At 40.3% G+C, this 17260-nt stretch overlaps 1 protein-coding gene across 1 annotated transcript in view; it reads left to right on the top strand.

Moving 5' to 3' along the window:
- The first annotated feature begins 503 nt into the window (after positions 1 to 503).
- The window catches only part of KCTD8 (potassium channel tetramerization domain containing 8), a 101839-nt gene continuing 85082 nt past the window's right edge, over positions 504 to 17260 (top strand). Inside the window, 3 exon segments of the mRNA XM_025894620.2 lie at positions 504 to 695; positions 697 to 1019; positions 1021 to 1205. Of these exon segments, the coding sequence (XP_025750405.2) occupies positions 504 to 695; positions 697 to 1019; positions 1021 to 1205 (700 nt within the window).

Below are 17260 nucleotides of genomic sequence, written 5' to 3'. Positions count from 1 at the left end.
TCGCTCTTCCCTGGGCGCGAGCCCAGAAGCGCGCGCGGAGACGGCTTTGCAAAGTGGCAGCCTGGCAATCTGGCGGCGGGCAAAGCTCGGGGGCCGGAGCCCGTTTCAGCGCGCGGCGGCCCGCGCGCCGGCGTTGCTCTGGGCGGTGAGTCGGAGCAGGCGTGGCAGGGGGCGCTCGGGGCGGGTCAGGTCGGGCTCGGCCTCAGCCGCCTATGCCTCTCTGCCCCAAAAGGGGTCTGTGCCGCCGCCCGCCGTGCCGGAGGGCCGCCAGAGCAGCGGCTCCGTCAGGCGCTTTCCGGCGCGCCGGGCGGCGGGGGAAGGAGGAAGAAAGAGAAGAGAAGGAGGAAAGGAATAGGAGGAGGAAGGGAGGTAGGGTGTGAGGGAGAGGGAAGAGGGGAAGGAGGGGTGGAGCGGAGGGTTGAAAATTTAATAATTTCCCCTTGGCCTTGGTTTTAGGAGGGGAGACCCTCCTTCGCAGGTTCCAGTTGCCCGTCTCGCGAGCCATGGCTTTGAAGGAGGCGGGCGGCAGCATCCTGCCCATCAGCGACATGGTACCATCCGGGGCCCCGGTCGGCAGGAGATCGCCGATTCCCGAGTGGTGGAGCTGAATCGTGGGAGGCCAGGTGTACGTGACGAGGCACTCCAGACTGCTCAGCGTCCCGGACGCACGCTGGCCTACCATTGTCTCCCGGTGCGCGGGGCGGCCGCGGCGGCGGCCGCCAGCTGCCCAGGGACAGCCGGGCACGCTTCTTCATCGACCGCGACGGCTTCCTCTTCAGGTACGTGCTGGATTACCTGCGGGACAAGCAGCTGGCGCTGCCCGAGCACTTCCCCGAGAAGGAGCGGCTCCTGCGGGAGGCCGAATACTTCCAGCTGGGCGACCTGGTGAAGCTGCTGTCGCCCAAGGTCACCAAGCAGAGCTCGCTCAACGACGAGGGCTGCCAGAGTGACCTGGAGGATAGCAATTCGCAGGGCAGCAGCGACCGGCTTCAGCGGGCGGCGCTGGACAAGCGCTCGGGCCCGCCCCCCCGAGAAGTACACCTCCCGCTTCTACCTCAAATTCACCTACCTGGAGCAAGCTTTCGACCGGCTCTCCGAGGCGGGTTTCCACATGGTGGCTTGCAACTCCACCGGCACCGCCGCCTTCATCAACCAGTACAGGGACGACAAGATCTGGAGCAGCTACACCGAGTACATCTTCTTCAGTAAGTGCTGCCCGCGCTCCCGTGCCGTCCTGCTCGTCCCCACCCCCGGGGGATGCATGACGGTGTCAAGTTAAAAGTACAGGTGCACCCCCATACAGCACCCCATGTTGCTGTCCCAAAGCAACATGAAGCTGGAGAGAAACGTGGGCTGCCCCCTTTCCCCTCTCACTCGTTTCTGTCACCGCCACAGTTCAAGTTCCATTTTGTGCGTTGTGGGGGCGGGACAGGGCTTCCTGATGCCCCGTCCGGAGCGCGGCGTGGAAGCAGCTCCCCCCACTCCGTGAAGCAGCCGGGGCTGCTGCTACCTTTTGGTGCCGAGGGGAGAGCTGACCCCTGCGTGTCGGGGTCTCCCGGGGGAAGTCGCGGTGGGTCGGGATCGGGGAGCTGCGGCGCCCGGAGGGTCCCTGCCCCGCTGGTCGGGCGCGGGTGCGGTGCGGGCACGGCTCCGGCTCTGCTCCGGCGCGGAGAGTTGCGGTGCTCCCTGCCAGCCAGGCGCCGCAGAGATCTCGGCGGCGGAGCCCCGAGCAGGGAAGGGTTTTAATATTTTATTGCTGCGTTTTCTTCGAGTGAGCGCACTGCGCCTGGGCACGGTACCCTGGAGGGAAGGAGCAGCGAGGGCACAGCCAACTTCCCGAGGAGCAAGAAAGAGTCAGGCTCTAAGGTGGTAGAAAAATGGAAAAGAGAAAATAAACCACTGCATAGCCAGTACACAGCTCCTGAGCAACTTCGCTAGTTGGCTGCGGGTAGCCTTGAAGGTTTCGGGTCACTCGCAAATCGGAAAACTAAACGATGACGAATGAGTTTCAATCTGGCAAAGTATGTAGTGCTATGTAGGGCACTGGCTGAGCAGCGGGTTCGGGTAATGAAACCGCAGCTGGATGGAGAACACAAACCCCTGGCAGAGATTTGTCTTTGAAAGAGAGAGGCAGCCTTAAACATTACAGATGTGTTTGATAGTCGAGTGAGCCGGAGGAAGAGAGAGATGATGTGCATTCACTTCTTTCTTCTGCCTCTGTGTGGTCTCATGCTCCCTAAGCATAGGAGGGACGAATTGGCAGAGCATCTGCCTGCCTCTGTGGTGAGGTGGGAGACGCAGCCTCCAACTAACTTCAGTAACAGGGCAGCTAAACATAAGCAACTTGTTTTGTCTGCAAAACTGGACTTAGGCACAGTACTTAAAAAAGGAGGGAACTGTGAATGGTTTTCTACTGGGAGGAGAAACTAATTACATTGTTTGGATTGCTATATATTATACAGGTGGTTACCACCCTTTGCTGAGCAGACTGAACTACTCAGATCAGTCTTCAAAATGGTATTAAAACAGTTTTTGAAGAGTCATTGCATAACTTATATCTGGTCATATTTCAGTAAGATATGTAAAAACTGAGCTGTAGAGGAGCATCACATTCTCCTGGGTGGACTTCTATTAAGTATTTTACTATCAAGTATTTTATATTGTTAAATCATTTTTCTGGGAAAAATGGATATAATTATTTTCTAAATAGTAGAAATTCCTTATTGTTATTATCAAGACTATGAAGTTGTCTTTCCGTTTGCTTAGAAATAGATTTGTAGGTGCATAATTATTTGTGTGCATTTGTGATGCTCATAACGTTTTAGTTATTTTTGTGTGTGTGTCTGTGTTATGATGAGGTTGCTGTATACAGTCCTCTAATTCACATCACTGTTCCAAATTAATCCCTGGTGTAATACCACTGATTTATGTGGAATAATGCCAGGGATGTATTGGATGTCGTACATCATGATTTTTGTTTTGGTTTTTAGTACTCCAGCTTCTGATGTTATGAAAAGTAAAACAGTTATTTAATTACTTAAATTGATACAGTTAACTGAAAATTTGTCTTTGCTTAATGTTTTGGGTGGGTTGGCGGTTGGTTGTTTTTTTTTTTTTTTACTTCTGAGTGCAAAAAAATGGCTGAGATAAAAGTAGGCTGAAAAGATGTCGATCGTATTTTAAATTTTGTTGTTTGTTACGCATTTAGAAACCTTTTTGTATAACAACTTTGTACATTGTTGTGTGATCAGATAGATTTTTCTGAGATACAGCAAGATGGAAACAACACAAGAAAAATCATCGAAGTGGGAAGAGAAATATGCAAAACACAATCCCTGAAGTAAATGCTTTAGGAATTTTTTTTTTAAATCTGACTAGATGCCCAATTGATGGAGGCTTGATTAAAAAAATACTTTATTATAATAATAATTATAAAATGCCCTAGATGGATTGGGTGCTTGCTTTTGCCTTGCCTGACTGATGCACAAGAGTCCAGCAAAGGGAGAGCAAACCTTGGAAGCCTTGGTGCTCTGCAACAGGGGTGGGAAGATGGGTCGGGATTACTGGCTGTAGGGTCTCTAACAACACTGACCAGGATCGTGTTCCTTCCTAGCTCACAAACAAGGCTTACTAGACAAGGAGAAGAGCAGCTGCTTTTCAGGTTTTTTTATTTGCCAAATGTCCCCATGAACCCCAGAAAGGAGGCAGTTTTGGTTGGGAAGTTGCTGATTTCAGGAACTCTCAGGGAGAATGTATAACCCTGGACTGTGTCTTACAGACAAAAAAATATCAAGACAAAAGACTTTAGGGAGCCTATTCCAGTTTTGGCCAGTGCGTGAGGCTTAATTTGGTGCTAGTGGAGAAGAAACCTCGTTTTATGTCCCGCTGGAAAAAGCTGTACCTGCATTTGCATTTGTTATTCACAGCATGAGCTTCTGCAACCAGCAGCAACTGTATTAGTTGTTGATTGGTAAGTCTATAGCAGTCATATAAACTTTTCTTTCACCATTTCTCGTGAGGGCTGTGGACAGTTCTGCTTCCTAGTTATGGTAGATAGCAAAGTGATTGGAAACATACATGAAGATGTATACATTCTACCTGTTTCCTCAGGTCAAAAGTAGGTGAATGAGTTTCTCACCAAGAGCTACTAAGGAGTATTTGAAGGCCAGAGGTTTAATCTGTGGTTTGTGAAACAGTTTTCAGGTCTGTTTCTATTATCTCTCAAACTTCGGTAGGTTTTTTGAGTTGAAATACCATCTATCACTTTTCCAATAAAATGGAAATTATTTTATATTCTTAAACATTCCAACAGATCAAATTCACCTGGGATACTGCATATATATTTAACTAATTTATGAAATGCTTAATATCTAGAGATGGATTAGTCAGACTAATTCTGATTGAAAAACTAGAGGTTGTTTGAAATTGCTTACCAGAAAATAATGCTTCAGCCTTTGGCATCATGTCCTGACAAATACAAAAACAGACTTTCCTTCTTAGTATGTATAAATCCTATTAAAAATGTTACATTCTTTGCCTCCAGTGGTGTTCAAGCTATCATGCCTGCAATGACATCTTCATTTGTCTACACAGTTAAGCACATGGCCAGAATTTACCCTGCATCTTGTATTGGTGGCTTAGTTCTGAAAAGTGCTCACATATCTGTTCCGTGTGTCCATTACAATTCCCATCTCCTAATGGTCAATAAAAGGAATAAACTTTTACATGGTAGTGGAAAGGCTCTATCAGAGTGTACCACCAACTTTTCCTTTTTTTGTTTGTTTTTACCCCCCAATAGCCTGCTTCCATGTTATTAATGCTCTCACCTCATCACACATGGGGATGACTTGGGTCAGGTTAATGTAACATGAAATTCATATGCAGTTTGGGAAAGAGGCTGAAACTCTTTTGCTGCTTAGTTTCAAACTGCCATGGAGGACAATGGATTAATTATCTGTTGGTGTGCAATAGGTGATGGCCTTCACAGAAGTTGCTTCTAACTGGGTGCAGGAGACCTTGCTTCTTCATGTGACTGTGGGCACTGTAACATACCTTTTGTTAGCTGGCCTCTTTGTGAGAAAAGGGTGCAATGTACATTGTTTGGTTGGGGGTTTTTTGATTTTTTTGGGGGTTTTTTGTTTGTTTTTCTGTGGTTCACTGTATCTCTTGGTACTGTTGTGTAGTGCAAGATTGCCTGTGCGTGCTGTTACTATTTTTTTCTTCTGTGGAATCTAATTGGTCTTAATGGATTTTACATTTAGCATCTGCTATGCAATCTGACTTATGGGTGTTGAGAGCATTGTGCTCAGCTGGAAGCTTTCTGTGCTGAACTGACATCTTTATTGTAGGAAGAATGCAATACTATTTCCTGAGAACTTTGATATGCTTTCTATGTTGACACTCCTGTTTCACGTGTGAGTTTCTGTTTCCTTGTCTCTTGTTTTTGCTTGTAACAGGTGACATTTGCATGAATTTATGGTGCTTATTTTCCACTTGAAGTCACAGCACTCTGAGATTATATTGGTTGCTGTGGAAATTGTCATAAACAAGTGATAATAACTTTAGTCAGTGGGGAATAAGCAGTTGGAAGCAATGAAGTTTTAGGAGACAATGTGGTATTTTGAAAAAAACAAAACCCAAAACTCAAACAAAATTATGCTACCAACCCCCCCAAAACCCCACCAAACAACAACAAAACCCAAGCAAAATTGTTTGTGTCATTGCAATAAAAAGGAGAAGAAAACAGAAGGTGACACTTGAAACATAGGGAACAAATGTATGTAAAATACTTTGAGGAGTTTGCTCTGTAAATGCCAAATCCAATTCAAGGTCACACTGGGATAGCAAGGCAGATAGTGAGTCAGCAGATAACCCTAAACTGCTCTTTTGAGGGCAGAGTGGTGTAAGAGCCATCCCGTGGGTGTTTTCTGTGACCATGCCAAGCTGCTCTCCAGCCATCACTGCTTATTTGATGGAGTTTTTACTATGTGGAGTATACATGTGCTTTTTTTTTTTTTTTTAATATGGAACAAATATATGTAAGATGTGCCAGGCTGGGAGAAAAGAGAACAAGACAAAGGTAAAAAAAAGGGTATTGCTTCTCCATGGCACATTGAGATAAAGTTGAACAATTTACTTTGAGCCTGAACCAGAGCCTCAAAGATTAGAGTACAAATTTGTGGTGGTACAGGATGACAGAAAGGATTAAATCAGTATCACAAGCACAGTGTAGAAAAGCTTCAGTTTTCTAACAGTGTCAAGATCTAGGAATGTTGTTTCTAAGACTACTGAGCAAAGCCCTTAAAAGAGAAATTTTGTAGGCAGCCCTGTGACTTTGGAAAACTGACATAAAACTTCAGGATATTCTGCCTTATGATTCCAGCTCAAATCTAATACATCTTAAAAATAAATAAATAATAGACTATCTTGTCATTCTTCCAAAATATATGTCCTTGAATTGCAAGGGATGAATCAAAGTCATAAATTACTAATATAAGAATATCTTATGCTACCAATTGACATAATGTGATAATCTAGACTACTGGTAACTGGTATTCTGATTTTAGTCATCATTTCAACCAAGAGACACTATTTCAGAATTATTTTAAAGATGAAATTAGGAACTCTGAACAGATATGGCTTTTTAGTAAAAAATGAAATCAACCTGCATTCAACAACTGGTATAAAGACACTGCTGCAGTGAAAACCTATGCCAGGAACCTCTTGATTTTTCTTACACTTCAGTCAAAATATGCAAAACTGGACACAATGATTTGCGATCACATTTTATTCAGTATGTTCAGTTTGTGGTCCTACTACAATAAAATCACATTTTTAAGTACTGTGGAGCCTTTTTAGTATTTAGAGCTGAATATTGGAACTATTGTGTGGTATTTTAAAAGTAAAATTAGAAATTAACTAAGAAAATCAACTATCCTGGGTAGTATATACAAGGATCAATGCTAGATAAGAAGTAAGCAAGAATTGATGCTTGCAGCTGTTTTTTCTGATGTTGGGAAATGGAAACACACTGGTTTTGATATTATCCTAGACTGGTACTTCTTGTGGATTACTTGAGAAAAAGAGTGACAGTGTTGGAGAAGCTGACTTTGCTGGATCTGTACTATTTTGCAGGAAAGCACTTCTTGGTGTCAGATCACTTCATAGATTTTCAAGGATTTATGACAGTAGTTGCAGGGAAATGTTTACTTTTCCACAGTAGGATGAGCAAATCATATTTTATTTTTTCTTTAGTGTCAACATGACATTCTAGTTATCTGCTGTTCAAGCACAGAATTTATGCATACAAAAACTTTCCTTTTAATATTGTTCCAGGCAGATGATTTAAAATTAAAACATTTCTGCTAATAAAATACATTTTACAATATGTTTGCTTTCTCAGTATGATATGACTGGTATTTCACTGCTGGTTTTCTCCTTTGCAGCAAATACTACATTTATTATACTGTGGTGAGAATTTGTGTGGCAAACTAAAATTCTCCAGGCTTTGCACCAAGAGGGATTTCATTGATTGTCACATTATCCTCTTTCTGCCATAATTTCACATTTAAACACAGGTCTCCAGAAATAAAAAACTGCTCAGGCAGCTCTATCAGAGGTCAAAAGTAATATTCTGTGGGTGTGAGGAGAGAAGTGGCCCAAAGACCCTCTTCTTGGTCAGCTGAATATCAGCATGGCCTGAACAAAGTGACCAGAGGTAACCGCTTGTGTTCCGTTGTGTTACCAGTTTAAGGGTGAGATCTTTGGTGAGCCAGGTGGGCATAGAAGGAATGTGTGTAAGGTGGTTGCATCCGTCTCACCTCTGGGCTGCTCGAGACTGGTGGGCTTGGTGTAGCTTGCAGCCAGCTTAGCATTGCCCTACGTTGTCTCAGCAGCTAGGCAGGTCCTGGGTGTCACGTGAGGAGAGGTGAATAGCACAGCCGTGCTCTGGATACTCTCTCAGATTTTTTCCTCTGAGTTTCGGTCTCCAGTTTTGGAGTACTTTACTGCTAGAGTCATGTAAGAAGTCTGTTACAGAGTTAAGCTGACCAAGGTCATGTCTCCAGGGCTTTTTCACACTACAGATTGGTTATTTGGCTTGTGGTTATTTGACTTGGTATAATTGTTGAAAAAAGCTGGAGATGCTATACCAGCTAAAATCCTAACCTAACAAACAGATGTTATTTTTATATCCAAGAACAATTTTATTTCATTTCCATTTACAAGATCTTTGTTTCTTAAAGCATGTGGAGTACTAATGCCACTCAAATCATAGCTCTTTTATAAACAGAGCCGCAGGAAGTCCAGTGGAAAATGCTTAAAAAAATTACTAGGAAAATTTCATTTTGGCTTTAGCAAATCAAATGCTTCATGATGGATTTCCTGGGGATGTTGTTTGCTCCAGCTTGATAAAACTGCATGTTCTTTTTGAGAAGAGGTCATTTATACTCTACTTAAAATTCATATATTGACTAAGCATTAAAGGAAAAAAGCACTATGTCTAAAATGAAATTGTCATTCTCAGCAGTGTTTAAGTACTTTTATTTAAATGTTTTATTATTTTTTTTTTTTTTTTTTTTTTTTTTTTTTTTTTAAGTTGCCATTGCACATTTAGCTTTTGCCTCATATAAATTCAGGAATATTCAGTGAATTAATTCCTTTTCTTTTTTTTTTCTTTGACCTAAATGGGATTAATCATATATGTAAGGACCAACAGAATCAAGTTCCATTCAAAACTGCATCTTCACTGGGTCTGAAGCAGCAAATAGTCTTGAGCTAGTCTTTCACATAGAAGTGAAATGCAAACTACAGGAGTGGTTATTTGGTTTCATAACTGTTTCTAGAAGACATAATCCTGGCAGGAGTTAAGCAGTGATGATTTGTATTTTTTTATGGCAACTTTAGAAACTAGTGCCATTCCACTTTGGTTGCATTTTATCAGATTGTGGTAGCTAAACTTGTCATGTTTGTTACATATTGACAGTTTAGCTTCAGAAGGCGTATTTAAACTAAAGACCGCATCTTGCTGCAAGGTGCAACTTCATTTATATCATCACAGCTCTAAATATTTTGGGGACTTCACCAGACACTGGTAAAAATCACAACGGTGTTAATGAGAGTCTCATGTTTCTAGCAACAAGATAAATACAATGCTTTAAAAACTTTTCTGCAAATATTATTTCTTCTTGAAAATTGATACTGTCATTCTCAAAGTTGCTCAAAAGAGAATTCAAAGGAATGGAACAGTGTGTTTACCTATTCTTTGCACTATATGGTCTGCCTGGCCATAAGCAGTGTCAGGACTGCTCTCAATTACAGCTGCTGCAATGATTCCTTCCTCAATATCTTGCAGTTGAGAGTAGTTGGGTCAAAATTTAGTTGTTTCCTTTCTCTTTTCTCCTAGTATGCCTGAACCCTATGGCAGGGGCTCTGAGCAAAAGGGGTGCAGAGACAGGGGCCACTGCCTCTGGGGACTGTCACTGCCTCTGGGTGGCTGCCACCTCCTTGGGGCTCTGTGCATATCGGGTTGGCTTTGTACTGCTCACCCCGTACCTGACCTGCTTTCTGTTCCAATGACATGCACTTAGGAAATAAGGAAAACTAGTGTGGCTTATAGAATAAAAAATAATAGTACATCCTTTTGAAGGGATTTTACAACACTTGTTTAAAAAATACTGTGAATAACTCAATCCAGAGACAAAATGCAACTGTACATGGCAACTGGTGCACTGAAGTAGGTATGCTGCACATCTCTTCAGGGTGAGAAGGCGTGGGCTGAGAAACTGGGGGGAGAAGTCAACATCATCCTTAACTTTTATTAATGAAATTAAATATTCCAAGTCTTCACTTAGCATATGTTCAGTTGTATTATATTTAATATGTACAGAGATGTTCTCTTTGCGTTGGAAGAAGGATATGATTCAGAAACAAAATCAGTCAGTATATTTTATTTTCTGTATAAGCAAACAACAATAAACTTCAGATGCATTTTTATTTTTTCTCTTTAATCCTTGCTGGGTTTCACCCTTTAGTAGTATTAACAAATATTCCTGAAGGGAGAGGAGTTGGTGCTTGGGGACTCTTGTCACATTTTGTTGTAAACAATCTTCTGCAACTTAATAGAGATTCTTGTAAGGATTGCAACTAGGTCAGTGTATTCCATGAAAGTTATTACAAGTGTACTATCATTCCAAAGGCTTTGTATTGGTGAACATTTTATATATGTCACAGGGATCTGTGAAGCTTTTTATTCAATAATAGGAGGAAAAATGGCCCAGAATTGCATAATTCCATGATTTACTTTCATAATGTCTTACTTTCATAGTGTCTTACTAACAGTTTAATTAAACAAGTTTCCTCCAAACCTCCATCTGTTACCATTAAAACCACCATACCTGCAAAACTATGACAGTAATGACAAATGTCCATTTTGTGTATACAGAAGTATTCTCTAACACTCTTAATCTAAGCTTTTTCTTTCTCATTGAAACTCATGAATACAAAATAATATGAAAATCAACTACAGAAGGGCTGGAAGGCAGATAAAATAAATCAGTAAAATTGAGTACCAACAATTTAATCAGTGTAATGTGTAGATAATACAGTGGAGAAAGATGAAAACTAAACACCACTTTTTGCTAGTTTTTCTTAGTAAACACATTTTCTTTCCCTTTCTTCTCACAGTCACTCTTTTATAGGCAGTCACTTCTCAGTATTATTCTCTTCAGACAGCTGTTCCTACTTCTGTTGTTAATGCCTGTTGTTAATGTTCTGTGGCTTTTGAGCAGATCGGAAACAAAGCGGAGGCATGGCTGTTCTTGCCTTTCCACCTATTTTTGTCTCTTTTCAGTGTTTGGTAATATAAATATCACTCATTCTGTCCTTCTAAAAATACCAATATACAGCTTCATAAAAGTGTGATCAATATTGCTGAAGTTACATTGGCTTAAGGGGGGGGGGGGGAAGAACAAAATAACTAAGCTTTTTATGATGCAAGATGGAATGGGACTAGTTCAAGTAAGGTTGTGTGTGTCCTCCTTAAATTTCAAAATTTTGGCATCAAATCCCACACCTGCCTTTCCATGTTTTCCTTTCTGCTTTTTTACCCATTTGAAGAACCCCCTCTTTGCAGCAGGAACTGTCAGCATCTGTATATGTAGTTAAGTTAAAGCATAAACCAAAACTCCATAAGGAATATAGCTAAGACCACTGTAATTAGTAATCCTGCTTGGAATTTTTACTTCCCCAGGACCCATAGATTTTCATTTTCTCTGTCAGCAATCCCTCAGAAAGCTGTATTTACCTGTTTTAGTGTTATCACAGCTTGAAAATATAGATTTCTCATCTTCATGTTGTCAGTTTTTTCCTGGGGATGCAATAAATGCATATAAGGTTTCTAAATATTGTAGACAGACAGTCAGTGTGTTTTTGCTCCCCCCGAACATATGGAGTAGCAGATAGTGATATCCTTTGACTTCAAAATAATCCTGTAATTTAGGATAGAAGGGACAAACTTTTCAGAAATGTTTCAGTTATTTAGATATATTGAAATTTTTCAAGTTGTACCTCATAACCAGCTAAGTTTATATCTTCATATGACTTTTAGCTGCGCAGTAATCCAACCTCCCATCATAACAACACTCACATTTTTATTCTTCCCCTTTCAGTATTTACTTTTTCCACCTGTAGCTGAAGTAGTTTGGTATCTAAATTGGTGGAATTATGCCCCTAAATTATTGCATCTGTGATCACATTTAATTACAGAAAGCAGAGTGGGCTTGTGGCAGAGGAGATTAGGTTAAATGCTGCCTGTCTAATCAGATCCCTGGTGACTGTCTCCTGGCAGTGCTTCCTTCCTAAATCCCGCTGCTGAGGATGCCATGAATAAAAGCTGCATGGCCTGTGTCCATGTCTGCAGAAAACAGTTTTGCTTTTTTGAGTTGAGGGGTCTGATATGGATTTAGGAGCAAGGCTGAACATTGCTCACCCCTACCAAAAACACATATGGGGCTCTTGGTGCTTTTGGGTGGGCTTGGCTTTGTGGGGCCTGTGGCTGGTCAGGGCAGGGCTGTGGGGAGCTGGAGAGGGTCCCTGCTGCCGTCTTGGGGTCTGCTGGCCTAAGAGAGCACAGCTGAAATGGGTCCTGGGCTGGACTGGGGAAACCCAGTGGGTCTGTCAGGGCCAGAACAGCTTGGTGGTGTCCCCTGGGGGCCTGGCGCTGTGGGGGCCGTGTCTGCATTCTGTGAACACCAGCAAATCAGCCAAGAGCTGCATCCTCCAAGGAGCTCTGGCCAGGCACCATAATCACAGGGCCTCAGAATACTAGAGCAATGAGTCGGGGTGGGGTATTCCACAATTTGAAAAACTTTTAATAAACAACATGAGAAATACCTTCTTAAGTTATTTTTCCGCAGGGAAAGTGAAGAGTTCTTGGTCAAAGGCACTAGTAAGGCAAGAGTTGCATCTAACTAATATTTATGCAGTCATATAAGACACTGTGTTTATGTGACCATGCTGCTGAAGCAGGTTAAATTCAATAGTAATTACCTTAAATTTAATGTAATTAATATAAATATTCTTTATGTTTGGCTGCAAAGTATGAAGAGAAAAAAAGCACCTGTTATAAGCAGTTGGTAACTTGGAAAAAAAACATATTGAAAAAAAAGATTACTTTTTAGTCTATGTAATAATGTTTTATTTATAATTAATATTAATGATGTGATGGTATGAAGCCTTTCTATGTTGTCAGACTTATGATGCATATAAAGTATGAAGGAACCTTGGGGGTTGCTTAGCTGCATTTTCTGAACCTACTAGAAATATTTGGAACTTTGAGAAGATGCACTTGGTTTTTGTAAAACATTTTAATATATGATTTTGGAGTCGGGGTTATCCTCTGTCATCAATAGTGAGGCTACTACCAAAAATAGTTATCCTTTTTAATGACCCAAGTAATGAATCACATTTGAGAATAATACAGCTCTGATCTCCAAATCAATGCTTGCAATCTGGAGTGTATTTTTGGAAAATCCAGTCAAGTTCAGTGAAAATTTCTGTCCGCACTTTGAGTACTGGGCAAGCAGCAGGGATAGACAAATTTGAATTCAGACTACTGGTTTGGAAAATTTAGTTTTTTTGTATCACCTCTGTGACTTGCACTTATTTCTTTTCTTTCTTATCATGTGGTTATATTAGTGGTTTAGCAATCCAGAAATTGACTTTTTACCATCACCTTGATTTCTAGCATTGGTTAGCTTTCAGTCACTAATTTGCTCAATTAAATCAGTTTATAACAGTGAAAGCAATACTGGTAAAAGCTCTTCGTTATCAAGCAGTCATATTACAAGAGTGTTGCAAGGCACTAGATAATTACTGCTGGTTCAGAGCGTGTTGCCATCATTTCTGTTCAAAAAGGTGTATGGTGTTAGACTGTGGATCAGGAAATTAAGACTATTAAATGTTACATGTGGATCAGGAAATTAAGACTATTAAATGTTACATGTGGTAGCCATATAACAGCGTTCAGGCTTCTTAATAGACTTATAAGTTCCTTGATAAAAGGTAAAACATTTCCTCCATTAAGGCAGTCACATGTTGGACCAGGCTGTGCAGTGATGCTATGCATGTTGTGCTTATTGGAGGCTTTCAGGATTTGACCTGATGAAGCCCTGATAACCTCATCTGACCTCATAACTGACCATGCTTTTGACCAACAGGTTGGACTATTCCTAAATTATTACATGATTCTCTTTTCTGATGTGACTGCATTGGCATTGGCTATTTGAAAACACTTCTCAGAAAAGGAAGAGTAAAATGCTGCAGGTAAATTAAGTAGATGCTACAAAACTATAAATTCTGATTATTCTGAGAATCAAAAACTTCAAAGCCTTAACTTTATGTTGTCTTTTTACTTACATTTGTGTGTCCTACTTGTAGTCAGAATTGGAACAATTACTTCAGGAGAAAGTTTCTTATAGAACTTTCTGGCCCAAATTCAAAACAATAAAATGTTAAATAGGCCACAGTTGAGAAAGTATCTGAAAAAATTATCAAAATAGATGTTGGATAGCACTGCGGTTGTTGGTCACATATTGCTTGAAGAAAGAACTCTCACAAATTTAGCATATCACCACTGTTTAAACCTCTAACCATTTTTTTTGTCATTTCTTAGAGAGATTCTGTTGCTGTCTGTCACGAAGGTGACAGACAACCTTGGATTTCTTTCGGTTACTCTCCATTTCAATGTTTTTAATCAGTGTTGAGTTCCTTTAATATGGCATATTTTTTTCTGGAATTTGTCAGCCTCTGTACTTTAGCATAGCTTGAAACAATTTATGTAGCAACTGCAAAAATGCTGAGAAGGATTATTTTGGTAGCCTGAAAAACTTAAAAAAAAATAATCATACAGCAAATATAAGCAATGCAGAAGTATTTTTTATTAGTACATTGCCGAATGGATGCATAGCATAAATACAAGATAGTTAATTATTAGGATATTTAAAAAACTTTAATTTTTTCCTTCTTGAAATTTTAATGTAAGAATAGAACATGAGGCACTAGTAACAAGGATTATACAAAAAATTGTTGGCTGTTCCTCTTGCTTTTCCCACATTACTGAAAAGATTGCTGAAGTGATATGTCTGGAGGCTCTTTGTGCTGTTAAAACTTTTCTTAGGACAATAAACTAAAACAGAAGCATTGCTTGCATTGATTGACACCTAATGGATAAATATACATACATAAAAATAGAGAAGCAGCTTAATAAAAAGATCTTAAGAAAGTTCTTATGTCAGCTGTAGGTTGTCAAAACATTTTCAATGTCAATGGAATTGTGTCAGTTATGCCTAGTAATATATTTCCTTCTCTAAAGTTATTCTCTTGGGTGGGGAATGTATTGTTACGGTACAGTACATTTCCACCAACATTTATGGTGATGGAGGGATTGGGAAGATTGGTACTGATATCCTTGTTACGAGCTCACCTACATCTTCTTAGAGAAGGTTTGGGTGTCTTGATGGCATGAGCTAGTCTTTCCCTCTGTGTCCACATTAAATATGATGCAAAACCTATGCTTACAGTATTAAAACCCTGTAGCTTGGCTGTATTTTGCTTCTGGGAGAGTGGCAGAGATGGCTTCCCTAGAGAGGGGAAGAAGGGATCCTGAGGAGCAGCAGCTACAGGGTTTCAGTGCATCCCTTCTTCCTCCTCCTAGGTTGGTGCAGTGACCTATGAGCAGTGGATTGTGGAGCTTGGCTGCTCAGTGATTTGCATAAGTGACCTCATTATTTCAAAACTTTCAGGTTCTTCTCCAGACTTCATTTGGTCTCTTAGCTTTGCTTCTGTCTGTGTCATGAGCTACAAGCTTTTCTTCAAAACCTCGAGGGCCAGATAATTGCTTTATATTTTCAGTCTGAAATTCATATATGATTATTTGAATCAGGATCCTATTGTCTGCTGTGCTACATTTCACTATCTTTTCAGTGCCCTCTTTCCACCCGTATTTGTAGACTAACATTGGAACTACATTAGTAATGTAGCAACACAGTATTGTTAAATATTTCTTAAATCTAATGTCTCATGAACTTATATCTATGCATCATATATAATTGTATTTATCTATCTGTGTTTAACAATCTAAATATTTAAAGGAAAGACATTAGCTAGATCGTGACATCCTGGCTCAGTATTATAATTGAGTCATATGGTGGCTTGGGAGGCACATAACCAAGTTCTTTATGAAAAGTATTTTGCCTTGTAATGTTATTGACAGACTTTGAATACTTGGCAAAATACTTTATTTCTTTTTCATAGCCTGCATGAAATTGAAGGTTGTACCAATATAGTTCAGAATCACAGTGGCATATCATATATAATTGTTGTGAGTTTGTACATTTTACAAAAGTTAAATGAATACCTCGTTGATCCATGGTGATTATTAGAATGTTTATAATGTTGTGTTGGTTTGTTTTGCACTATGGCATGCAATACAAAAGAATTCCTACGTTATTTTATACAAGCTCATGTTATGTGAACTTTCAGTCATTGATAGCACTTGTAGTCTAAACAGGGTTTTGTTGTGATAAGGATGATACAGAATATCTGCGTCAGCCAAGCAGTATGTAACACTGTCTTGTTATAGTTCTAGAAAGAAGTAGATTACAGTGTTACTTGAGTACTTAAAATTCTTGATCATCTCTGGTAATATGAAGACTACCAGATTTCTACAACCAGTTGTAGAAATAATGAATAATATAAAGGTGTTTATAATAAATGATCTTTATGAAAGCCCTGCAAGTTTTGTAAAAATGTCCTGTCTATGTTCATTTCATATGCACTTAACTTCATCTGTACAAAGCTGGTCCAGGTGAAACAGGTCAAATCCTTTGCATGTTCATAGAACAACTGTAGATAATTTCATAGGACACAAAACAATGGAAACTGGGGCTGCATGGACAGGAATGTTCTTGGAAGACAAGAGAAAATCTTCAGCTAGTACAGATGAAGAGGCAAAACGCAAAATTTTCTGATTTTCTGGTCCTACAGGTTGTTACGTTGCAAACTTTCCATATAACATGATGATACGGTTTGAAGCTGGCTCCCTGCCAAGTCCCCAAACCTCACCACAAGGAAGGCCTAGACTAAACTACCACACATGATTTAGACAATCAAGTCTTGAAACTGTAAATTTGCAATAAGATATGTGGTAATTAAGAAAAAGCTCTTTTTTTCCAAGAGATTCCTGATATTAAATACTTCAGAATTTTATTTTTAGTTTCACAGAGTTACACCAAATGAAGATACTGGGACTAAGGGCTCTGCTGAACCTGTCTGACATGACACAGTGCAATCTAATGGAATCCGTTGCAGCCTGTCAAGTCAGGGATTTTCCCTAAAAGGAAGGGCTTATGTGCATTTTCATAAAGTAGAATGACGAATGTTATGAATATCATGTGTAGGTGTTCAAAGTTGGTGGAAGCCAATAGAATTTCGTCTATCTTTTAGTGAATAGTCTGTATCTTTATTATTATTATTATTATTATTATTTTTCCTCTTTCTTTGTTATATTGATTTTCCACACTAGATGGCACTGCCTTAGCACTAGTGCATGATAGAGGAATTGATTAAATTTGTCCGGGGGGGGTGAAATCCTTCTGTTTCATGATTCCTTCTGTATACATAGCTCAAAGAATTGCAGATAGGAGGCTGGTTTTTGACGAGCCACATATGGATGGGAAAAGGAAGATGCAAATTGTTTCCCCTC

The sequence above is a fragment of the Manacus vitellinus genome, unplaced genomic scaffold (genome assembly GCF_001715985.3).
Source record: "Manacus vitellinus isolate BGI_N305 unplaced genomic scaffold, ASM171598v3 scaffold_0_pilon, whole genome shotgun sequence".
Lineage (NCBI taxonomy): Eukaryota > Metazoa > Chordata > Aves > Passeriformes > Pipridae > Manacus > Manacus vitellinus.
Note: the sequence above shows the minus strand (reverse complement) of the source record. Positions and strands in the feature narration are given on the sequence as shown.